At 31.6% G+C, this 27,151-nt stretch overlaps 1 protein-coding gene and 1 long non-coding RNA gene across 9 annotated transcripts in view; one reads left to right on the top strand and one right to left on the bottom strand.

Moving 5' to 3' along the window:
* The window catches only part of LOC105232613 (diacylglycerol kinase theta), a 33,270-nt gene extending 6,119 nt beyond the window's left edge, over positions 1-27,151 (top strand). For 2 of the 8 annotated variants that reach the window (XM_029552907.2, XM_049447722.1), the window contains 17 exons: positions 88-865; positions 1,176-1,255; positions 2,351-2,453; positions 2,530-2,636; positions 3,396-3,480; positions 3,562-3,762; positions 11,139-11,348; positions 11,437-11,573; positions 11,668-11,957; positions 12,017-12,338; positions 13,095-13,324; positions 13,384-13,532; positions 13,612-13,791; positions 16,041-16,329; positions 16,458-16,614; positions 16,980-17,087; positions 21,871-27,151. In XM_029552907.2, coding sequence (XP_029408767.1) covers positions 745-865; positions 1,176-1,255; positions 2,351-2,453; positions 2,530-2,636; positions 3,396-3,480; positions 3,562-3,762; positions 11,139-11,348; positions 11,437-11,573; positions 11,668-11,957; positions 12,017-12,338; positions 13,095-13,324; positions 13,384-13,532; positions 13,612-13,791; positions 16,041-16,329; positions 16,458-16,614; positions 16,980-17,087; positions 21,871-22,086 — 2,985 coding nt within the window. In that variant the 5' untranslated portion in view covers positions 88-744 and the 3' untranslated portion in view covers positions 22,087-27,151. Of the gene's footprint in view, positions 1-87; positions 866-1,175; positions 1,256-2,350; positions 2,454-2,529; positions 2,637-3,395; positions 3,487-3,561; positions 3,763-5,607; positions 7,243-11,138; positions 11,349-11,436; positions 11,574-11,667; positions 11,958-12,016; positions 12,339-13,094; positions 13,325-13,383; positions 13,533-13,611; positions 13,882-16,040; positions 16,330-16,457; positions 16,615-16,979; positions 17,088-21,870 lie in introns of all 8 variants that reach the window. The other 6 variants (XM_049447719.1, XM_029552904.2, XM_049447721.1 and 3 more) reach the window with 6 other exon arrangements.
* LOC125776266 (uncharacterized) lies at positions 164-21,304 on the bottom strand. Its single transcript, XR_007421586.1, has 3 exons — positions 21,164-21,304; positions 390-548; positions 164-304 (listed from the first exon to the last, which is right to left on the bottom strand). It is a non-coding gene; the product is annotated as an uncharacterized LOC125776266 (long non-coding RNA).

Raw genomic sequence — 27,151 nt, 5'->3', positions numbered from 1 at the left:
GTGTCACGGCTGATATTCAGGATATACGAAGTGATCTAAATATACTTGTACATGTTACACATAATTGATTTCTGTTTGTGGTTGCAGGTACCGGCCCAAATGTCTGGATGAATAGTACAAATGGATGAAAATGCCGCCGTCGCTGTCACATTTGTTGTCGTCGCCGCCATTTTATCATCACTTTTATCGAGCACAAACGCAGCAGTACAAAACATTAAGCCCAAAAAATCAGTCAATAAAGCAACAGCTGCTGACACAAAGGTCGAAACTAAAAGCCATCAACAGCAAGACAATAGAGCACCAACTAGAATTCAAAGCCGCTCAAATAGTCAAAATATACTTATTAGATATTCAAAAATATATAATAGCAGTAATAGAAAAGAAGTTACCAAGGCCATTGACAAAATTGGCTGTCATTTCTGTGGTGAGCAAGAAGAATTGCTTCCAAAATTCTTATTCTTCGTACATTGCATCAATAAAAATATCAGGAGTCAATGTGACTTATCCAATATGATGTTGAGCAGTTGAGAGAATTGTCAGCTGTTATACTAAAAACAACAAAGAAGTAAAAAGGATTATAAGAGATAAACTAAAAAAATTAAGCCTCAAAAAAGAAGCAGCAGAAAAACTGTTATAAGATTACAAAAATCTTTTCTTTCGCGTATCGTCGATATCTTCGTTATATTGGTCTGCTGCCAATTGCGATTCAGCGATACGCCCCATAATCGAAAGTATCCTTATAGAATGCGCAAAATGGCGGATGGTGGACATACATTCGTAAAGAAGACCTTTGGAAAGCCAACGTATTGTCATCATTGTTCAGATTTGATTTGGGGTATTATTCAGATCGGATATATATGTGAAGGTATGTATTATTAATTACATAAATTATATGTACATGTTTGTAATATAACTAACAACCATATTATACGAGTCCACAGTCATTCTCTTTTATAATATATCACATGTTTTTCTAATTATTTACTTATCATTTTAGCTAATTAAAAAAATTTAATTATATCACGATACTTTTTGCATATTTCTTATGCAAATCAAAGGTGTCTGTATATGTACATCTAAAGTATCCCAATACCATCTTTTAAATTGTGCAATATATCCATATGCCTATAAGTCCAACATGTGAAATAATTACAATATTCTTATTGTTTTTATAGTGTGTAATTTCGTCATACACGATCGTTGTGTTTCAAATGTTGTTACTCCATGCTCTGGCATTGCTCCATGTATTATAAAGGTAAGTTACGTTTTGTTAATACTTTTAAAATTATATACGTGTTTTTGGAATTGAAGTTTTTAGGACATAAAAGTTTGAAATTTCTTTTATTTGTGTAAAATTTTACATATCATTAAATATTATTTGATAATCATAATTTATTGTTTATTTTGTTTGATATGAATTATTGGTCAAGAACATTAAAGAAATTAGCAAACAAAGTATAATTTATTACTACATTTCAATTTGTCTCAGGCTAAATTTAATCTTATCCAGCTGTGCTTGAATAAGAAAAAATTACCGATTCGAGGACTCAGTCTTCCGTCTATGACTTAATTTAATTTCAATGTTGCCAACGAATGACGGTATAATGTTTGAAAGGATACTAATTTCAAAAAATGCCATAATTATGGCAAAGTATCGTCATATACGTGGATATCACAATCTTAGTTTTGTCTCTTAAACTGTAAAAAAAAATCTACCAGTGACTATTGAAATTGTTGCAAAATTAGTTAATGGTTTCCCATTTGTATGTTTTACAAATATTTGTATTTCAATTTAGTTCAGTGTAGGTAGGTATTTTTTTACCTTGACAACCTTACTTTCTATTAAAAACCGAAAAGCAAAATTCGACCCTGGGACAAACATTTTTTTGTAATTGCTATTCGACACATGAATATCAGTTGTCCCGAAAAATATGGATTCTGTGCTCATACTGAATAAGTAAGGTTGTCATGCCATCATGAGGTTGAGATATTGATGACTACCATTATTTATGAATAACAGATGACTTGGTTCTAATATTAGTCAAGTCCAAAAACTTGTTTCTTCGCAATGCAGGTCGAAACAAATGCTAGCTTTTTGTCACCTTGTGGGTGTTGATAGTCAATAATATATGCATGTACAAATATGTTTCATCACTATAGTGGTGCCAACTCCGGATGGTATACTTTTATTACCAGATGAGCTAAACTAATTTTGTAATAAATTAATTTAAAAAGTACTCTATATACGAGCATAATATAATATCATGTTTATAATTAGTTTAATTAAGTAATAAAATATCCATATTTAATTTCATTATAAATTCTAACTGCATTAACAAATTTTTTAAAGAATCCCGTCGCGCATTGCTGGTCAGAGCCAACTCATCATAAAAAGAAATTCTGTACCGTTTGCCGTAGACGATTAGATGATAGTCCAGCAGTACATTGTTTAAGTAAGTTTGTCAAGCTAAGAATGTAAAGACTTTTATCTTATAATTATTTGTCCTTTCTATTCTTCTTGCAATCTAGTTTGCGAATATTTCGCACACATTGAGTGCCAAGATTTTGCTGTGCCTGATTGTACTGAAAATGCGACGTATGTGCCCGGCAAAGAATTGCAGAGTGTGAAACATCAGGTATGTATGTAAGATTTGTGTATGTACATATGTATGCAAGTGTTTTAAGCTAGTTGAGGGATATGAATAGAACCGCCACGGCGGTTACTTCTTCAGCTTTGATACATCACTTTTTTGTAAAATTTTCCTTTTTTATTCGAACGAGAAATGGTTTCATAGTACTTTTGAAAATGCTGAGGCATGAAATTTGGTCCATTCTACCATCTATCCTCTTTTATCGCTCAACGCTGTCCCAGGAAAACGCTCCCCAGACCGTCACGCTACCACCGCCATACTTGAAGGTTTTTGTGTTTTATACTTGGGATGATAGGTTTGCCATTGGATGCAATATGATCTACATTTATCTACTAAGTCTATGTATAAAAAATGGGTGGAATCGGGTAAATACTCATCCGAGTCCATTATACCCAATATAAAGATTTGCGAACTTTTGGGTGACTTTATACTGCATATAGTGGCCAATATTTAAGTTATATAACGAAAATTATAGAGCGTTTTTTACTCAAAACAGTGTATCTTTGTGCTTGAAATTGTAAGAGGTACCTTAATGAAACCCATGAAATGTTCCACTATTTAATATGAGAATTAATTGTATTCAGTTGGAAATTCTACGTCTGTTTGATGTATCAGAAGTTGTAGCTACGACAATTTTTGAATATATTGCCTTGTGTAGTATTACAACATAATAAACGAAATATTTAAAAGTTATGCAAATTGTAACATAATTTAATATAATATTCTTCACCTATATATTAAAAGCATCATTGGAGGGAAGGTAATCTACCCCCCACGTCTAAGTGCGCCTACTGTAAAAAGACATGTTGGTCGTCCGAATGCCTCACAGGTAAAGGTAGATGGATATATACGTAAATATAAAAATATATTAATTATACATAAAAAATTATTGTGGATTGGAAATGTTCAGGCTATCGCTGCGAATGGTGCGGTATGACAACGCATGGGGGATGCCGCACGTACCTGACAACCGAATGTAATTTTGGTGTACTTCAACCCATATATTTACCTCCACATTCGGTCTCGATTCCGCGCACCGAGGTTCCCATAGAAGCTATTATTGGCGTACAAGTTAAATCGAAAACCACATTAGTACGAGATTACTCGTGCCGTAAGTATTTACTCTTAAAGATTGTTGGTATATTATCGAAGTCAATAACATGAGTTGTGGATAAATTTTCCTAATCGAAATTAAAAAAAAAAATCAAACTTCTTCGCAAAATAAATTACAATTTAATGCAGACTTTTAGCTGTGTTAGGATCAACGTGAAATTTTCATTTATACTCGTATGATGAAATGGTGAAACATAATATGCCCACCACATTGGTTTTCTTAGTTTTAGTGGTTGCTTCTCCCGACTCTTACTCCTTGTATCAAATTAGAATTTTTTTCTTACTTACATTCCGTCAAAACATTTTATTTACTGTTAATGCCGTTTTGTATGTTATGTGAGCGATAGTCCGATTTCACCCAAATGTAATAATGGTATTACATTCCTACTTTCACAGAAAGAAAAGAAATGCTATAGATCATTCCATATACTTATGTCTCGTTTAGTTTTCGGTATTACATACTATCGATACGTAAACGGAATTAAAATATACTGTTCGCAGGTTTTATTAAGCTTACTATTTTTAATAATGAATATATTTTTCAATAATCTTGCTCACCATTGACCATTATTGAGTTCAATTCTAGGCTAGTCATTTCTATGGTGATGGATATCATGGATATAGATCATGTAAATAGAAATTCCTGGATTTATTGCATTTATATTTCTTTAAGAATGTTCATTTCAAAGTATGATCGATGAAAATCACTCTTCATTAGATATTTCCGAATCATGAGTCCTTTAGTAAACTTAGATTTAGCTAAAAGTTGTTTCAAGACAGTTCGAATTAATTCTGGAAGCAACTTTGTTGATGTTGTTGTTGTTGCGGCAGAATAGGTGGTGGAATTTTCGCTGTTAACGATTAGACTTTATAAAATGTACGCAAACGTAAGATATTTTGGAATAGCAAAACTTATCTTCAACTCAACATGAGCACGATTATGTTATTTATAAGTATGGCTTAAAAATTAAACTATATTCAATTATTGAAACTTATCTAGACATGAGATTGAAAACCCACTTTGTAATAAGGAAATATCATAAATATCTTAGCAGAAGCAATTTTCATATAAAATACAATCATGACATTTGTTCTCATCAGCATGCTTCTTCTCTTTCCTGCACTCCCAACCGATATTATTCATGGTTTTTATGTTTAAATTAAGTAGAGGAACAATACTATCAGCATCAAGTCGATTCCATGTAGAAACGATTAAAAAATTAATTTCCTGATTTTTTTATATATCAACTTATATCAGTTGTTTTTGAAGAAAAAATACATACTCGTAATTGGTTTTGCTATTAATTGTTTATCACTTAAGGGCATTTAGTCAATTTTAGGAATACTCAACATTTTCCAAACATTTTTGTATTTAGTTTTAATAAAGTATGCATATAACAAGGCAATTCGAAGTTATCAAATCTCCATAAAAGGACGATCTATGAAAAGTAAAGAAACAAAGCAGTTGAAGTATGTTGTCCATATGTCGCAAGTTGCTAGAAATGCGGTTTAACGATTGCTAATAAATTTTATAATCCGACTAAGGATTTAGTTATAATTGAGAAGGACTTTGTGCGACGCCTATACGAAACACTTAATTTTGGCGCAGGACCGACAGAGCATGCTTACTTAGGAAATAAGAGCTTTATTGAATTGTTACTTTTTGACTCTTACGTTGTCTATAATTTTCAAGTGAATTAATATTTTAGATTATTTAGAATGCTGACAATTCTTCTATTAATTGAAGAAAAAACTTTATCATTTCACTTGTTTTTATATTTAGAGGTTCTTATTTTTAATTTCATTTTCCTTTTTGAAAATTAAAAAATACTCGAAAATATAGCTGATTTGGGGACAATAGAGTGCCCAGAAAATACTACTTCCGTAAATTTCATTACTCCCAATGAAGGCTGTATAACAGATGCAATCAACGAAATAAATAAAGTCCCCGAACCAAGCTTAAAAGAGATTCTGTTTATTGAAAGACAACGTCGCAAGAAATCAAAGGAAAATTTTCTACTATCATCATCCGCATCATCAATATCCACCAGCTTCACACCAACGCCATCTTTACCTTTACTTACACTCCCAGTAGTTGAGAAAAGTCCTACCTATTCTGAGCTCAAAGAAGGTGAACAATGCAAGTGCATCAACATACCTGTATATTTAAGTGACGATAACGCTGTAAAGACTGTCAGCGGAACACCTCCAAATCAAAATGTGACTTGCAATATACAAAAGTCTTCATCTACATCCTCTTCCCTTCATCTATTATATACAAATTTGTTGCGTCGCATGCATCCAATCTCGCGAAAACACTTATCATCCAATACAGAAGACGAGGATATCGATGTTTGCGATGTAAATGGTAGTGAAGTGAGTGAAGATTATCATAACATTAAAGTTAAACAACTAGACTCTAGTGATCATAGTATCGTAGCGAAAACTTTACGACGACAATGTCAAAGTCTCTATGAAACTACCGATACGGAAGGTGTTTTAACAACTGTGGACAACATTGGTTATGACTCTAACATAAATCAGATTAGTAATTTAAGCTATAATAAAGGTAATATTAAAACATCGGTAGAAAGTCATTATAATTTAGATGAAAAACTGGAAAATGCTCAAAACGTAATAATAACAGCATGTGCACTCAAAGCGTGTCAAACAATCAACGCACCTACACTAGTTACGCAAACGCTTATGGCTCCAAAAGATGGCAACAGCAACGCACATGAACAATTTTCTAAGACTGGCGCTTTATTAAAAGCGAAAACGTACAACCTCAGCCCGTTTAAGGGTGTCCCGAACAAAGGCGGCTCTTTGAGCTGCTCGCCTAATTCCAGTGATTGCTCGTCACATTCGCCTGTGCCAGAGAATCCTTTAAAAATGTATCTTTCGGCAGTGAACCGAAGTAAATCATTCCAAGAACCTGGAGTCAAACAGTATACACGTAAAAAAGACTACACGCGACTCTTTCGACGTCGCTCAAAAAAACGTACTAAAGATTCAGTGCTCATAGGCACTAAAACATCGAAAAGTGCCTTCAGTTTAGATACCACAGGACAAAGTATAGAAATTACCATACAAGATGAAGATGGTAATTATCAACCGTACGATGATGACTATTTGACTTTAAAAGATGTGCGCAGTGGACTTAGCCGTAGCGGCTACACCGACGATGATGAAGATTATGAGGACGGGTATGACTTAAGACGACACGTGAAAGCAGAATATCAAACGCCAGCGTATAGTAGTGAAGCCAGCAGTCCTACAAATTTTCACATGTATTTAGATGATCAGCCGCATAGCTTTACGAGTGATGACGCCACAGCAGGCGATATAAGTGATGGTGGTAGTAGTCGCAGTCGATCACGCGTTAGTGACAATGAAGAACACGTATTCGGACGGTTGCTACGACGAATGCAGTGCCTATCGCTTGGGTGGCGGAAACATCGTTACTACAAACGCAGAGGTGATTAATGTATCCTGTTGTTTTCAATATTGGTATTTTCCTAATCATTGCCTAATTAACTTTGGTTTTTTACCTTATATTATGACGAATTCAAGTTTACTTCGTTTTTTACTTTCAATTATTTGTGATAGAAATTATGAATGATAACAAGTTCAAAAACGAAGCACCTGCATGAAATTTAGTCAGATATGGCATTTTGTCCATCACTAGTCAGATTCGCTTAGCTTAGAGATTCCTCAATACTCGTGCATTCTTGTAAATGCGTATAGGGTAAAGTTAAATTTAGCCAAAGCAAACAAGTATGTATGTACTTGTTTCGCTCGAGGCTCCATATTGCATTTCTGTTAAACTCTTTATGACTGCTTCTATTACTAATAAGTTGACAATGGAAATTTAAAACAATAAAAATATGTGCATGTAAATATTCTTAATTTTATTATATTTACATCGATAATATTTGGAATTACAGCGCTAATTTATTTACATGTTGAAATCATACTAAACCTCCGCACATATTACTACCATTAACATTAATAATATTACAAATAATAACAATAAATGTAATAATATATATATATATATATACATATGTATAATATTAGTATTGGGTTGTCAAAAAAGTCTTGCGGTATTTTTGCTAGTTGGCGCTGAAAGCGCGTAGTTCTAGTTTTATTCGTCGCATCGGGTCATGCTATACCTTTTTGGAAAGCTCATTTCACGTTTGATTGATTGTCGTTTCTTTTAAGTCGTACAGTACTACTACGATAAAGGCAAAAATGCATCTCAAGCCGCCAATAAATTTTGTGCAGTTTATGGACCCGAAACAGTTTCCATTTCCACCGCACAACGATGGTTTCAACGTTTTCGTTTCTGGTGTAGAGGTGGTCGAAGATGCGCCACGCTCCGGAAGGCCTGTCGTCGAAAATTGCGATAAAATCGCTGAATTGGTCGAAAGAGACCGGCATAGTAGTCATCAAACCGTTATAAACCATTTGAAGAAGCTTGGAGTCACTAAGAAGCTCGATATATGGGTGCCACACGAATTGATTCAATAAAAATACCGCAAGACTTTTTTGAAAACCTAATATACATATGTAGGTATGTGTATATATATATTTCAACTAAGCTAACTGTACTTTTTTCCAAAAGAAGCAAAACACAAAGTGATTTTTCGTATTTGTATTTACTAATATTGTCTCTATTTTGAATTAAGTGCTTCACCACACTGCACACACTTAAGGGAGACATTGATTACGATTGTTTCACATTAGAATAGATAACTCAATGATTAAGGAAGGTAACGAAATAAGAATTAATATAGATTATCTAGTGTTAGTTCGGCTCGAGTTTTGCCTTAGAAAATTATAAAAGCTCTATTTGAACATTAAATTGGTGTCACATCAAAACATATTATATTTGACACATTTAATCCTGGTGTTCACCTTCTTTTTCATAAATCATGTTTCATCTTGAATTTGAGAACTTATCAATGTACATATGTAACATTAGAACGGGTCGATATTTTTTCCAATAAAATAACGTATGTGGGAAATGTTCTACGGATCATTTTGAACAATTTTGGCTAAAAGACCGCGGGTCTAAAACCGGTTTCGAGCCAGCGATAAGTACCCTTCACAAAGTTTATGAAATATAATATACTAGAGGACCCCGTCCACTCTTTGCTGTGGCTAAGGTATACTTAAATTATTAACTATTATTATTATTATACAGTAAAATTGTATTTATGAATAAAAACGAAAACGTTATTCCGGGTGTAACAACCCTATCAAATACTTGCAAATTTGAAAATAATTGATTTTTTTTATTCATTTTATATTCAACTTGTAATAAATTATTAATTTTCAAAATTGATAATACTTGTGATAATACACTGAATAATAATAGTTGAACAATTCTCAACCGATGGTTATATGAAGTCAATCCGGGATATATTTAGATAATTTTCATCCATTTGCCTGAGGACAACTGTGAATTTTTAATTAATCTCATCAACTTCTACATTTTTAGCCACTTATAATAAATATATGGAGTCAGTTATAATCCAAACAATTAATTTTTACATTCTGGATATATTCTGACTTAATCAAGTTTTTTTCGCTATACATTGCGAATGTGGTTACAGTTCTATTCTACCATTCCCAACACATAGAAACTGTAATATATGTATTGGGTTGTCAAAAAAGTCTTGCGGTATTTTTATTGAATTTTTTTATTTTTATTGAAATTGAAATGAATTTTTGATGACTCATGCCCAGCTCTTGACCGATGCTACGATTGTTACTATGCCGGTCTCTTTCGATCAATTCAGCGATTTTATCGCAATTTTCGACGACAGGCCTTTCGGATCGTGGCGCACCTCTACACCAGAACGAAAACGTTGAAACCATCGTTGTGCGGTGGAAATGGAAACTGTATCGGGTCCATAAACTGCACAAATTTTATTGGCGGCTTGAGATGCATTTTTGCCTTTATCTGAAAAATATGCCGTATTTTCTCTTTATTTTGCTCCATGTTTGCGACGCTATAACTCACGATCAATCAAACACGTGTTAGCGCGTGAAATGAGCTTTCCAAAAAGGTATAGCATGACCCGATGCGACGAATAAAACTAGAACTACAAGCTTTCAGCGCCAACTAGCGAAAATACCGCAAGACGTTTTTGACAACCCAATATATGAGACTATTTTTCATTTGTTCGCACATACATATATACATACATATGTTTGCCTTAGGACAAGTGAAGAATGGCAATCCCAGGAAGTGGTAAGATAGCGGCACCGAAAACTTCATAGTTGCCGTTTGCATCTTGCATTGTTTTGCACTCATCTCGAATTATAATTGAACTTTTTATCAACATTTCCGCTATTTTTTATGCTAGATGTTAGATATTAAAAGTGTCTTACCGGTTCCACATGGTGCGTCCCAAAAAAACCGACTTGTTCAGTAGCAACAATCAATATAATCCATGTAAATTGCTGTACTTTTACAGAAGCCCCATCCCCATTAACATTTATTGAATTCATTTGTTACAAAAACTGTGACTTCACATAAACTGTCTACTAGCCCCAACAAAGCCTAAACATTTGGGTTGGATAAAGTTATAAAATTAACATATTTGTATTTATTTACAAATAACAAAAACATCACTTTGGTTACATACGAAATCTGGCTATCCTTACCAATACTTTCAATTTTGGACAATTAATTAATTCATCATATATAAATTTATTAATATTATATGTAGATGTAAATTCTACGCTTGGCTGGCGACTACTAGCTAACGTGTGGATAATTAGCATTTTTTAATTTAAGTCATATCGAGAAAATGTTTGCGACCGAACTTAAGGACGTGAAGTACGTTGGAAGGGTATCTTTATTGCTATATGTATTTTATAAATGCATGTATTATCGTGGCATGGGCAAAAATCATTATTTATCCCCACTTATCCAGTAATAAGTGGAAGGTGAAAAGGACCAATTAATCGAATATTCGTAGACATCATGTAGGACACATCCACATAATGAACGAAACCATCATAACAAGGAACCTCTAGGCTTTGAAGAAAACAAACATAAATACATATAAGAATGAATTTATTTATGCTAATCTATACTTTAGTATTAAGTTATTTCATAATTATATTAACATAACTAAGCTTTCGTATTCGTATGTGTATCTGTAGTCTTTGAATATTGTGGTTGCTAACTTATTATAACTAATATATATGTATGTATATATATATATATATATATATATATATATAAATAATGTATATATAATTTTATTATAATCGGTTGAATTAAAGCTAATATAAGTGTTGAAAACATTTTATGGGATGCATTTCTAAAATCATTATATTTTATTTCTTGGGTAGCACGAAGTATATCTGAAGAGTTTAGTAGTGGAGACACGCCACGCTTCAAAGATGAAGAACCGGGTATTAAAACTGATACAATGCACGCTAGTGCCGTTAGTGGCGGAAGTGGTACGTCATCACACTATCGCCCAGAATCCTCACACAAATCGGAAAAATCAGACAAAGATAAAACCAAAAAGGAAAAAGAAAGTGAGGAAAAGGACATTGGTAAGAATTTAAAAACATTTTTTTTGTATTTCAGATATACATATGTAAGTTTTGCTAATTGTATTGTTTTATTTATTTTTGTATACAGAAATGATCAAAGTTTTCGACGGTAACAACTCATTTAGACGGCAACTATACCGGGTAATTAGTGTACCGCGGACGTATACCTTAGAACAATTACTAACTACAGCATTGCGAGCATTTCATATAACTAGAGAACCCAGCGTAAGTAATTAAAAAAAATTATAGCTAAGAATATATTAAATTAAAATAACAAAATATAAACAAATATTTTGCGTACTATTATCAACTTTTTTAGGCATTTTACATGACTGACTTGTATGCTGCGTCTGGTATGGAGGATGTTCCATTGCAAGATCCAACCCCCGTAATGAACTTGACGCATTTGGAAGGAAAGAGACCAGCAATATATCTAAGGTTTCACGATAAGGACAAAGGATATGTACGCGTTTATCCGGGTAAACTGCAATGCTCTTTAGAAGAGCCGTATGTTAATGTTCCTGTTGAAAATACAACCATTATTAAGGATTTGATTCGCGATGCTTTAGATAGATTTGGTTTACAAGATAACCAAATCCAAGATTATAGGTAAGAAAGCATTAAAAATAGTATTATATTTTTCATTAAAAATATGAATTATGCTTCAGATGCTCTGAGGTATTACTAGACCGTGGGGTTACCGAAAGGATATTATCATGGAATGAGCGGCCATGGGATATAATGAAGCAATTGGGCAAGGATTCCATCAGACAAATGGAACTAATGCGATTTTATATGCAACATAAGCAAGATCCGCATGGACCAAACATCGCGTTATTCGTTGGAAATTTACCACCAGGCTTATCACAACGCAATTACGAACAAATTTTGAATAAGTATGTTACAGATGAAAATAAATTTACTAGTATTGGACCTATCTACTATGAATATGGCTCAGTGGTACTATCATTTGAAGACGCTCAAAAGGCGGTAAGTTAGTGAATCAAATAGTATCCACAAATGTTTGTGACCAAATTTAAATTTTATTTAATTACGTTAGAAAGTTTCTTCTTTCATAATACTCAATCAAAAAAGTATATCCAACACTAATACTAATAATCAATATAAGTCGATAAAGGTCGAAAATGAAGAGACGAATTGGTTGTCTTATCCCGGTTCCCTTTATTTTTGGCACTAAAGGTAGATTTATCCTCCAAAGGGGCGTAATTGGTTGGCCCACTGTCACGTCAATAAATTGTATTTCTCAAAATGTATAAGTTTGTATTATTTTGTAAAGAAAAAGTTAAATAAGAATAATTTTATTAAATTCAACTAGTTGTGGCTACCTTAACACCATAATGAAGATAGAGCTCATTATAAAGTTTCCATACAAGTAATTAGTATTTTTTCCAAGATGTTGCGATAGGATCTCGAAATATACAAATTTGCTAATTTATGGGGAACACTCACCACCAGTGCGCTCATTTGACTATTTTTGCTTAATTGGTGACCAAATTATTGCACTTAATATTTTTTCGACTAACGCCACTGTGTTACCCAGCCAATTCAATTTTTCTCGTGATGTTGATAAATTTTTAGTTCTATGTCTATATTGATTGTTTTGGGTGTTACAAACAAACTAAAACTATTATACTCTGGGCAATACATTGCGAGAGTAAAAAAAAATGGAATTTCATGCTTTCACACGTACAAACATTTCCAATTAAATAAAATTGTATTCATTAGGTTCGAGCTTTCTATAACTTACGTGAAACTATTATAGAAGATAAGAAGCTTTTAGTCATGCTCTTGCCAAATATAGAACCGAGCATGGTTCCATCAGATGTGCGACCACTACTTGTATTTGTTAATGTTAAATCAGGCGGTTGTCAAGGTCTTGAACTAATATCAAGTTTTAGGAAGCTTCTGAACCCATATCAAGTATTCGACTTGGATAACGGAGGGCCCTTGCCGGGGTATGAGAAATACATATGATTTTAATGCCCTCATTTAAATCTCATTTTATTTATAATAGATTGTATGTATTTCGGCAAATTGTTAACTACAAAATACTGGTATGTGGCGGTGATGGCACCATCGGCTGGGTATTACAATGCTTGGACAACGTGGGACAGGATTCCGAATGCTCAAGTCCACCTTGTGCTATAGTTCCTTTGGGCACCGGTAAGAAATGATAAAAATCAATTTTAAATGATTACCATTTTTATTATTACTATGAAATACATTTTATTTTATCATTTAGGAAATGATTTGGCCCGAGTACTTTGTTGGGGTTCTGGTTATACAGGAGGCGAAGATCCTCTAAATTTACTCCGTGACGTTATCGAAGCTGAAGAGATACGCCTGGATCGTTGGACGGTTGTATTTCATCCGGAAGACAAGCCGGAAGAGCCTGCATTAAAGGCGCCCTCAAATACAACGGGTAAGAAGAAGAAGGCTCACCAAGCACATCTATCGCAACAAACAAATCAGCACCATCAATTACCGGCCATAACATCGACTGAAATATCAGGTCATTTGATGTGCCAAATTTCACGTTTTTGTAATCGTTATTTATTACTATTATTTCTAACATTATTTAAAACTTCTCTTTCGAATACAAACTACATCTATTCTATGATGAGTAATTTTTAATAATTTTCAAGTTTTCATACATACCTATGTATATACATATCTCCAATCTGTCGCTCCTAAACCTAAAGCTTATCGATCCAAACCGGACATGCAAATATATTTTCTAATAACTCGGAAAATCGCTTAAATATGAAAATAAGAATATTAAGAAAAGATATCTCAATAATTGTACTATAACAAAAGAAACCAATCTTAAAAAGCGACTACATAACCGTTTTTATATATGATTGAAGTCAGTGGAGTAGGTCCGGAGATACATACATACAAGTGATTTCATCTAAATATGAGTGGGCAGTTTTTGACAATTTTGACACCGTCTCCTATAAAGCTCTCTTGTATTATCCATCATATTTTTTTTTTTTTTTTCAAAAACGTTTACCCACAGGTGCCCCTTGCTATTGCGATCGTCAGTGCCAAATTACAGTTTCACATCTTATAAGTTTACTTTTGTAGCGTTTTGTGTACGTGGCAATGCCCAATTTCGTATATATACGAACTATACCTCCCTTTTTTCCCAAGGAACTCGTGTACCAAGTTTCCTGAAGAAATCATAAATTTTATTGAAGTTATAGCTTGCACAAACAGACGGACGAACAGACAGACATCCGGATTTCTATTCGTCTCGTCATCCTGATCATTTATATATGTATATATAACTTTAAACCTATCTCTCTTAGTTTTAGGCGATTCAAACAACAGTTATCTGAACAAAACTGTTATACTTTATATACGAATAGACCACATCCACAACTAAAACATTAACATCGACCCATCACAAATTACTTAAAATCATATACATATGTACATACATACTCAAAAATATTATTATATAATTCGTAACTTCACCTAAAGTTTTGTATAATAATGGTTTAATAGCATATTTTTATAACGGGAAGGTTCTCCGCCCTAGAGTTTTCTATTTTGTTCTTATTATGCCTAAAAATAAACATAGAATTCAAATCTCACTTCCAACTACTTGAAAAATTATATCTTTTTTTTATACATTTTATAGAAAACCGATTGTAAGCTACCCGTTTTAAAGATATTAACGGTTGAAGTTTGTTTATTTTAAGGCAAACTTTTTTCTCATGAAATTTATAACTCTTTCAAAAAAATTTAATTTGCAAAACTCTTAATTTTGTAGAAAATTTACTACTCTACGAAAACGATATCATATAGTTTTTCGATTAAGTTAACCGTCAACGAGAGCGTAAAACTTCAATGCCTAATTCCAATTTAAAATTGTTTTTTTTTTTTTATTTAGGCATAAATTCACAAGAAAAAAAATCCGCCATAAAATAGTTGAATTTCAACTGTTAATGTCTTTTAAACTGTTAGGTTTAAGAAAAACCGTAAGCGACTTTTTTAGAGCATTCAATTTCAACAAAAATCTATGAAATGAGGTATTTTTTCGCGCACGAGATGCTTTCCATTGCCAAACTGTCGATGTTATGTAAAATAAAAATTAAAAAAATGTTTGCCAAAACCTCAAGAGTACATCGTATGTTTTCACTTCGAATTGCACATATGTATTTGAAAACATTCATTATTTTTCTTAATGTTGTATCCAAATTTATAGATTTTATGTGGTTTTTAAACAAATAAATTAATTAATAATTCAATTAATAAACTATAATTTAGTAATTTATTATTATTACATATGTATATACATATGTATATTATCTATATGCTTAAAAAAACTTACAACATATTTTATATGTTTTCGATAATATGTGATTTATGTGAGAATTTCTTATTATGGCATCTGAAAAATGTACATTTTGGCACTGATGAGTGCCCAGTCTATGTTATGTGGAAAAAGAAGCAATTATTTTCAATTGTTTAGAAAAAAAGTTATTTTCTTAAACATGAATTTGAATTCTTTATAATTAAGAGAACATTAAATCATTTTCATTATGATTAATAATGTATGTAAAAGAATAATTTTCATAGATGTGGCTTCAAAAATAACCTTTTATGGATGAATATTATTGGATTCAATTTCTTATTTGTATATTTAAACTCCCCTTTCTATAGGTGGTGGCGCCCAAAATGAAGACAACTCTCAAATATTCGTTATGAATAATTATTTCGGCATTGGCATTGATGCCGACCTTTGTCTCGATTTTCACAATGCACGCGAAGAAAATCCGAACAAATTTAATTCTCGATTACACAATAAAGGTTATTATGTTAAGATGGGCTTGCGAAAAATTGTTGGTCGTAAAACCGTTAAAGATCTTCATAAGGAATTAAAATTGGAAGTTGATGGCAAAGTAGTTGATTTGCCACCTGTTGAGGGGATTATTATATTGAATATTTTGAGGTATGTAAATACAATAATAAAAAAAATATACATTATTTCATATTATGTTATGTATTAATTATATAATTATTATATTTATATATTACAAATATACAAAATACACTTTTTCATTTATTTGTATTTTGTAGCTGGGGTAGCGGCGCAAACCCATGGGGACCAGATAAGGACGATAACTTTTCCACACCCAACCATTACGATGGAGTGTTGGAGATTGTTGGTGTTACAGGCGTTGTACACTTAGGGCAAATACAATCCGGTATACGGACGGCAATGAGAATCGCACAGGTTGGTTAATTCATTAGTATGTCAGTTTTTAAAAAGTTCATATCGTCACCTAAAACGATATTTTTCATAAGTTTTCAGAAGAAAAATACGGTATAAAACAGAGTCTTCTTATTGAAAAAAAATTTGAAATTAGGTTGCAACTTTGTGATATGTACATGATGGCAGAAACTCAAAATTTTGTAGATATACATACATATGTGTGTAATATAGTGTAGTGCATCATAATCAATAAGAAACTCAATTTAAATTTTTTTGATGATACGATGTTTTGCACTTTATGTGACGATATATTTTTCTATTGACATCCTCAGATACATATGTATAACATGTTCTGTTAGAATCGAAATTAATTAAATTTTTTATAGGGAGGTCATATAAAAATTCATTTATACTCGGATATGCCAGTACAAGTCGATGGAGAGCCTTGGGTGCAAAGCCCTGGCGATGTTGTTGTTTTAAAGTCGGCTCTAAAAGTGAGTATATTAAAAATAGCATTTTGCAATGGAAATGTAAGCTTCAACTCATTATATATTATATGTTATAGATTTTTTCCTGCTTCAGTTTAAAACTTATACACTTAAACATATTCGTAGCTGTGCATGCAAAAGCTTTGTATTAATTCATGTAGTACATGTTAAATATCATTTATGAGTATGGTAAATGCATACACATACATATATACATGCATACTCAAAACCTCCAAAATACTGTTAACTGTACTTAGGTACCACGCCGCAAATGCATCTCTACTTAACACAGCTAAATTAGTTGAGTTCGTAACTTATGCAATTTACAATTTAGTATTTAATAAAAACCATTTTTTTACCTTTGTTGCTGAATACATTTGTGATTTTCGGGATTTCTAACCAGGTTTAATTCATTTACGGTCTCAGAGTACATGGAATAGATGCTTTTTGAATTTTATTAATATACTTATGTATGTATGTATATCACGAATAAACCGTTTTTTCCCCAAAAAATCTGTCATAGGTATCAAGCCGTAGTTATTGTTAGATTTGTCCCATTTTCATACTGTGACGTTAGAATGTCATGGTTACGATGCACCTAATTTATTTCAACTAGATACTTTTATATTAGACCTATAACAATATTAACCTTTATAACAATTTATGTCACTCCATTCTTCGACGAAATCTACCAAACATATAGTTATTCTCTTGCAACTTGTTGCAATATATATATATTATATATATATATATATATAAATGGCCAGGACGACGAGATGAGTGAAATCCGGGTGACTGTCTCTGACTGTCAGTCCGTGCAAGCTGTAACTTGAGTAAGAATTGAGATATATTAATAAAACTTGGGATGCGCGTTCCTTGCCAAAAAATAGAACAAGTTCATAGATGGGCGCAATGGGCCATTGCCACGCCCACAAAATGTTATTAACCGAAAATATACAAAATACCATCACTTAACATTAAATTAAGATATGAAACTCTAAGATCGCAGTATCAAGCAGCACCTATGGGCAAAATGTTTTAAAAAATCGGGCGTGATCCCCGCTCCATGAAGCTACAACTCCTCCCTTCCCATATAACAGTACTGTTAAACACTCCTAAAAGTGTAATAACTAAATACGCCAGACATTAAATTTTACCCCAGAGATGGTACGAGAAGGTTTTAATGGAGCGGTGTCAATTTGGACGATAGGCGTGGCACCGACCACTTTTGGGTGAAATCACATATCTCGAGACCCGCTAGACTGATTTCAACCAAATTTGTTTCTTGACATTCCTCTGAAACTTTTATGTTACAAGGTCACCACGCCTACTTTCCATATAACAAAATTTTAAATTCCATCTGATTCTTTCACTTTCTGGTGCAAAAACCAAAAAGCAATTAATATAAGAGATAAAACATTGCACGAATAATGCTTTTAGTGTATGCCACATTATGAACAAAAATTGTTCAAATCCAACAAAAAGTGTTCAAGCCCCTAGATACCGAATATTTGAACCCCAGTACCTATTGTTGACTTTTGATCGAAAATATCGGTCAATGTGAAAAATATATAATTGAAATTCAGAGATAATCCTCTCTGACAATGAGAGATAATCCTCTGACAATGTCTGTACGTCAAAAATTTATTGAATCGGACCAATACTTCCGTTAGTCCCTATATACCCAATATAAAGATTTTCGAACTTCCGGGTGACTTTGTATCGCATATATCGGCCAATATGTGAGTAATCTCAATGAAAATGAAAATGAAAAGATTGGCATCTTTTACTCATAACAGTATATCTCTGTGCCTAAAATACATAAATTTGAGGAAAAACTTGAGCTAGCCCCTATATAACTAATATAAGGATTTTCGAACATCCGACTGTCTTTACTTTATTTAATTGGTTGTTTAGTATGTGGCATGTTAATAGTAGTGGTATTGGGAAAATAGATAAAATCGGGTCCCCCCCCCCCATATACTACATAAAATGATTTTCGTTTTTCTAACAAACCTTATGTTTCCGTCACTGTACATATGAGTTACATATAGTATAGGTGCATATAAAATTGCTTGGATTTCGATTTTACACCTTTAAGTAGTTCCCTGGCTTTGATTCTTGAAAGCTGCAAAAGTGTAAAATGTTCGGTTACACCCGAATTTAGCTTCTCCTTACTCATTTAAATATGTATTCGTACCAAATCATGTATGATACAAATGTAAATCACACGTCTAACAATTTAACTAAGGTATACATACATACATATGTATGTGAAATGCATAAATGCTATTTACGTCAGTGTTTGAGTTACATATAGGATATGTACATATAAAATTGCTTGGATTTCGATCATGAAATGAAAAGCACCAATTCTTTGGGTGCTTGGCTTTATAATATCAATGCTACCGGTTATGAGTGTTTGTATGTACATATGTAAATGCATGGTATGCACATGTAATTCATTTTATTTGATACATATCATTCAATTAAATACATGTATATTTTTTTGTATAAAAGCAATCAAATTTAATTACGGACAGTTGTGCTAAGTTTTTGTATACAGTACTTATTATACCTACACTAAATATGTTATAGCATGTTGTAAATAGAATATTGCTCATGCTCATTCGATTTTTTCTTTATATTTACTCTCTTTTCAAGGACTAGGTTGTTCAATTGAGCATAGTTCTTTTAAGATTGCGTTCGCACAGGGAGACATTTGTCGCTCTAACTAGTAGTTTGTAGGCGAGGGAAAAGATGAGGAAAGACGAAGGGACCGAGTCGGTCGTGTATGGGCAACAGACTCTGTATTATTGTTGGTAACAGTTCGTTGCTACTCAGTTCGACACCCATTTTTTTTTTTTCAAATCTTTCCTATGGTTGCAATAGCACTCTTTTCAAAATAATATTTACAATATGTTCGAAAATTGGAATTGTATCACCTATTTTTGCATATAATATGCATATACATGTGCATAATATAATAGACATTTGAATTTAATTAATTTAATTTATTCTTTGTTATACCCTGAATAGGTTATATTAAGTTTGCCACAAAGTTTGTAACACCCGGATGAAAGAGTAGGAAATATATGTACATACTCGTATAAATAATTAGCATGACGAGCTGAGTCGATTTAGCCATGTCCGACTGTCTATCCGTTTGTCTGTATGTCGTCACGCTCACGTCCCTCTTGGCCTAAGAAGGCGCTTGTTTGTCGAAACCACCGATATCAGACCATGTATGTGATACAAGTATCTGGTCATCTAACGTTTTAAATTTGAATTATCGATATTTCGACATTGGAAACGTCAAATACCATGCGGAAAGTGACAGATATTCAGTAAAAAGTCTAAAATTTACGAAATGGAAGAAGAAAACTGGGAAAAATCATCTTTTCGGACGAGGCTCATTTCCACTTTGATGGTTACGTTATCAAGCAGAATTGGCGCATTTGGGGCACAGAAAATCCGCACGTAATTGTCGAGAAGCCAATGCACCCAGCACGAATCACTGCATGGTGCGGATTTTGATCTGGTGGAATCATCGGCCCTTCGGCTCTTCGAAAATGAAGAAGAAACCGCCGTAACCATCAATGGTGAGCGATATCGCGAACCGAACCGAATTTTTCTTCAAGCAAATTGAAAAAGAAGACTTGTACAACATTTGGTCCCAGCAGGACGGCGCTACGTGCTATACAGCAAGCGCTACACTCAATCTTTTACGCCCTATCTTTAAATTTAAAATTTTATATGGCCCACCCTATATAACATAAGATGATCATTCAAAGGTGTTGTTTCACATACATAATCGTATATCCAACGAAAGTTAATTTAATGGATTTATACATGCTTTATGTTTAGGCCATACGCTTTTCATAACGGAACTGTATCTATGTATATGTCGAAACATTTATTACTTGAAATAAATCTTAATTAAATTTGTGTATCTCTTAGTGGTTAACACATTTCTGCTTTCTATCAAATTAAATGTTCTACACGTTAGTTTGAAGAACCATAACAATTCCGTTCGGATCAGAAGGAAGGTAAAAATTATCATGATGTTTTGCCTTACATACTGATTAAGTTGCTGATGTAAAATCACAATATTAATTTCGGACACTATTTTGCAGAAGAATTTGCATTGGCGCGACCGAATTTTAAAATAAAACGTCGCGATTCAAAGACAATTATTACGATTTAACTGAACTTAATTTAAATTAATCGTGTAAAATAGCCGATAAAAATATTGCGTGTTAGAAATGTCTTTATTTCATTAATTTATTTATTATATAAAAATTTTACATGAACTATTTTATTTTCTGTGCCGACTTTAACCTATTAAAAAATTAAGGTAAAAGGTACCAATTCCAGAGAATTGAATGTATGTAATATACAATAATCCAAATATTAGTTATTCAATTAGAAGGAATAAATATTTCCTAGAAAGTAAAGTATTTCATTTGTATCAATAGTTGCATATTTCTGTATATACATGCATTGTAATTTAATACATACTTCTCTATTTTGATTTCCTTAATTGTGAATCATATATGTAACTAAAAATTAAGAGTGGTCATTAGGTCAACAGATAAGTATTTAAGCTAGTTATATGACATCAAGTTGTTGAATATAAATGTTTATTGTTACTAAAAACTATTTATGACTAGTTTCATAATAAACGGGAATGATTGATTTATTTAAAGATAAATAAATAAAATGTGTACGATTTTACGTATATCTGGTCTACATATTCCCATTCCTTCTCTACAAATTTTCAATATAGGCCACAATGCTGAAAAAAAGTAGAGGTAAAAGACGCCTTACTGAGCCACATATTTCCCCAGCTGTACTAGCCAGTAGTTTATCAGCATCAGCAACGGCATCTACTGCAGCATCACAGGCTACCATCCAAATAAATTCCTCTGGAAGCAGTGTTAGTGGACTCGGACAAGGACCAGAAAATGGAGATCGCGACCGCGCAACTCCAATTGGCACATAGAGATCGCGCCCGTCTGATCCAAGTTTTTTATTCTCTTGTTTTCTTTGATTACTAATATACACAGCGCTATTTGACAACAAGAAAAATAACAATAAACAAATTAACTAACCAAAACAGAATGAAGATATGCATATTAGAAATTTAAACATCACTGTAACAAATAGTTCACAGGACAATTGTGTATTGCGTTATAAAAATAATTGCATTTCTTATATAAACAATTAATTTAATAATAAATATTTTATTAATTAGACTAACGAATTGTTTTATAGTAAAATTGCCCAAAATTAAATAATCTAAGTATATATGATGCTTATACAAATAATTATCTGTGTACACGTGACTTGAAGTAAATTGTTACTGCGCAAAAATTGGTAATAGGATTTTGAAATTGCAAAATTTTTACAAACATGCATATGTATGTGAGGCAAAAACTATAAAATCTTTACGAGCGAGTGCAGATTCTCATTATCATTGCTTTCAGTAATACAATATTTATTTAACACACTAAAACATGCTTTTTTCCTCTTACATATTAGATTATACATACATACATATGTACATAATATTCATGAAAGAAAAAATAAGTTGACAAGTATTTCATTAGTTCAATATTTCTGATCAAGAATTGATTTTTGTTTGCACGTACATACTTTATACATCAATTACAATTCGATTTAATACATATAGTAGAACTTAATAAAAAAGTACATATTATCATTTTCAAACTCAGTACTGTTATTTTTTTAATTTTGTATTGTTTGCGTGTTTTAATTTGTATAAAAAAAAACGAAAAAATTACCCAGAAAGTTAAGGGCAATTCATAATTAAATTAAAAGTTTGCCTATATTTATTATTTCTTTAAAAGTTGCTATTGTAGTAGCTAAATATGGTTCCATTGCACTTCCGTATATGTATGTTATATATTTGCAATGCAATCATCTTAAATGTAATATTAAAAAAACTATAGTTTTTCAAAATCGCCACCCACCAGCAAATAATATTTACTGTTTAAAATTTATGAAAAGAAGTCATTATATAAACTGTTTGACATCATTATACATATATTCATACATATTGTATTTGTAATGTAGTATGTTTGGTATTAGAATTAGAGCTGCCCTCATTTTATGAAATTTATTAATGTATTTGATAGATTTTTGTTATCAATAATTATGATATTTTTTGTAAATTTTTTATTAATGGTCAACAATGCCTGTTAGTTATTAATCAATAGTTTTCGTATATGCTATGCTCTATCTGCTTGTTTGTGAAATACATCGCTTTTGGGTTTGATAGTTGTATTTCTTTCTATATATCACAAATGGATTATAATCAAGTATGAATGTACTCATATGTATGTATGTATGTAAAGGGCTTGGTTAATATTGTTGCTAATTTTCGTTTATTGACTATCCTTTAATAAATTATTTATTTTCAAGAAATATTCAAATACATATTTAATATACAAAGGCTCCTCAAAATTGTTTAATCACATTTTATATTGTTTGTTTTTCCTTAACAAAATCTCAATATATGTTTGGAAATTAATCACATAATTGATATTATATAAAAAAAACATTAAAAATCTCTCGGGAATCAATCAAAAATATAAAAAAAAAAAAAACAAAAAAATTAAATAAATTTAAAATCGTTTAACATTACCTAATTCTTCACCGACCGCAAAAACTTCTTATTACTTGTAATAAAAAATAAACCCGACGGAATTTTATGGAATCACTGGGAATTTCTAAAATAACTGGAATCAATCCATATTAATATGATTAATAATAACTTATGCATAAGGCCACGATGTTGAAGAAAAACAAAAGTAAAATGAAGCGACGCAACACAGAGCCTACAATGACACTTACCGGTACAGCAACACCCCATCTCTCACTAATGCCAGTAACCGTAATGGCGGCGGCCAGCGACAGTAGCACCGGCGATACAGATGCTGAGAATACACCGAACAATACCGATTTCTGAATATGGTACAGTGAGCGATTAATTTAACGTACTAACTAATGTGAGTTTTTTGTTTTTTTTTTTTTAATATTCAAATGTGCTTGAAACATATACATATATTATAACTTATTTGGGTTTCATACAAATATCAATGCATAATAAGGATAAACATTCCAAATTTAAATTTATGCTCTTTGTACTTCCATATTAATGTCATTGAAATTTTATTTTCGTCTATTGAATATATAAAACGAAATAGTTTTTAGCCGGAATTATTGAATTAAAAAGATATGTACATACTTATATGGATAAAAGCTCACATACCTCCTACGCCTTAGTTAAGTTATATAGTTCATACATACACACGTAATCGTTTATAAAAGATACCTGTTGGAACCTAACCGAAAGTTACTGAATTGTGAACCATGCATATATGTATGTATACACATATTACAACATACATACATACATACATATGTGGCACGGGTATGTGCGTAATATAATATATTTCAGCCCATGTGGTAAAACAAAAGTAAAGTAAGCTCTCAACATTTTTTGGAGTACAAAGTGGTTATTTTAAAGCATCATATTCAAAATAATAAAAATTCCGTTAGAAATCTTTATAATATGACTAATAGTACGTTAAATGGGAGTCGCTCTCTGATTTGCAATTATCTTACTTGCTTCGAATATTATAAAGAGCCACTAGTTTTTACTACAATATATTGTGTAAATTATTAAAAGAAATAAGAAAATATTTTATTTTTCATTAAAAACTGAATGCACAACATTTATTATACGGAAACTCTTATGTAAGCACAATATCACTGAGAAAAAATATAGTAAAAGTTCTTTGCACATTAATATACTTAATACTTTTTAGTTACATTTGAAATATAATTTTGGCTTATTTTGACATTGTTTATATACATATGTTTTTCCGCCCAGCTAATCCAATTTCAAAAATTATTTCTTATAATATTAGTTTGGTTTAGTTTATGCAATAAATTTACTTCATAAGCGATATTTTAGAAATTTGTAAATATCAAACACTAAATTATGTGATTTACTCAAGTCAGACGAATATAACTTACATACTTACGTATGTACATATTAAAATAGTCTCAAATACGTGCATTCGTAAAAACAAAGATTATATGAAATAAGGAATGCTTTGAATACATACATATATGCAAACTTTCATTTTTTTGCGATACTTATAGACGTTGTTTGATATTTTCATATACAGATTCATATTCACGTAAAATGAAAACAACCTAGATAAATAAATTCCAAATTTTGTTGCCTGAGAGTCACGGAAATCAGACAACATCATTTCAGCATTCATATTCACACTCCTAAAAAATAATACAGATATGCATATATAAAGTTTATTATTAAAAGCTACATAAACATTAATGTACACTAAACATCTAAGCAAATGTTAAAAATATATGTAGATATATTGTAGTGGATAAGCAGACAATGTGATAAATCGCCTCCACCTGCTATGATTAGGGGCTCAGTAAATGTGGTGTAATCAGCCGCTCATTAAAATTCCGTGAACATTGGTCACAACACACTATAGACAAAGTCGATATTTCAATATTTCTTGCAATTTTAACGAACAAGAGAAAATATATGCAATGGAATTATTTATATTATTAATATTACGAACAACGCGCACTGATAAATTGGTCAATAAGTGAAAATTGCGAGATATGTTGATAAGTGTATTATAACCAACAATTCGATTAACCGCATTTACAAAAAATCTGCAGCTGTTTGGCGATTTTGAAACAAATATTTAATTAATCGATTTGGTTTTTTATTTAAAAAAATGCGTAATCTAAGTGAAATAAAAAGAAAACTCTTCTACTTTAAGAAACTCAAGAAACAGAAATAACTAACAGTTCAATAAATACTTTCAATATATGCAAATATTTAAAGAAATCCAAAACATAATTACCAACAAAATTTGACCTACTTACTAAAAACGAAAACATAAAAATTAAAAATTGGTGTAGTGTGTAGTATTAAGACAAATAACCAATTATGGTAGAACACATTATTAACTTAAAACCATAAATTGACAAATGGAAATCTATTTGTATACTCGTATATACATATGAATGAGTAATACATATAATTTGAAATTAATGAAAACATTCACGCCGTTACACAATAAAATGTTATTTCCTTTTTTTATTTCTCAAAAAGTCCTTCACAAAAATGCATTATTTTAATTATTTTCGAATTAACTAACTAAAAACAGCTTCGAGCTTACACGAACTTAAAATTATTAACTTTTCTGTTGAATAGCCAATAAACCGCTTGGAATAAACGTGCATATGTTTATACGTGTTAGAACGTCCATACATATGTATGTACATATGTATATACACTATATTTGAAAGTGTTCACTGTCAAAGAGTTCATTGTTACATATGTATGTACATGTCTACATGCACAATATGTACTATAAATACTAATAGAATGTTAAATGACACAAAATAATATGAATGAACAAAGGTATTTACAATGCTGCATACGTATATATACATATATTAATGGAGAATTACCCAACATATGAGAATGTCACAAATTAAATGTGAAAACATCAACTTTATTTACCGAACCAAAAAAAACTTATTTGAGGTACTGAATCATAAAACTATCTGATCAGTTATTAACAAATGTATTATGGAATACATAAACATTTTGCTAAAGTAGAAAGTATTTGTTTTGATATTGTGTCATAATACGATTTATGTATATGAGTTATTGCGTCAAAATGTTTTAAAATTGATCACAGACTTTTACCACAATAATTAATTGCATAAAATGCATATGTATGTACATATATGAGTATGTATGTGAAATACTTGAACATGCATACGTACATACTTATACATATAGTACATATTTACTTATGTGTAAAGCAACATTGATGGAACTTGAAACACCATTAAAATACTACATGACATCCTAAAAGTTATTGAAAAATGCGAATTTGCAAATAGAAAAAACATAAAATCATAAAACTACAAAATAAATGTAACTAATGACAGAACAAATAAAGCTTAATGGAATTTCA

Source organism: Bactrocera dorsalis, chromosome 2, assembly GCF_023373825.1.
Source record: "Bactrocera dorsalis isolate Fly_Bdor chromosome 2, ASM2337382v1, whole genome shotgun sequence".
In the NCBI taxonomy this organism is placed as follows: Eukaryota; Metazoa; Arthropoda; class Insecta; order Diptera; family Tephritidae; genus Bactrocera; species Bactrocera dorsalis.
Note: the sequence above shows the minus strand (reverse complement) of the source record. Positions and strands in the feature narration are given on the sequence as shown.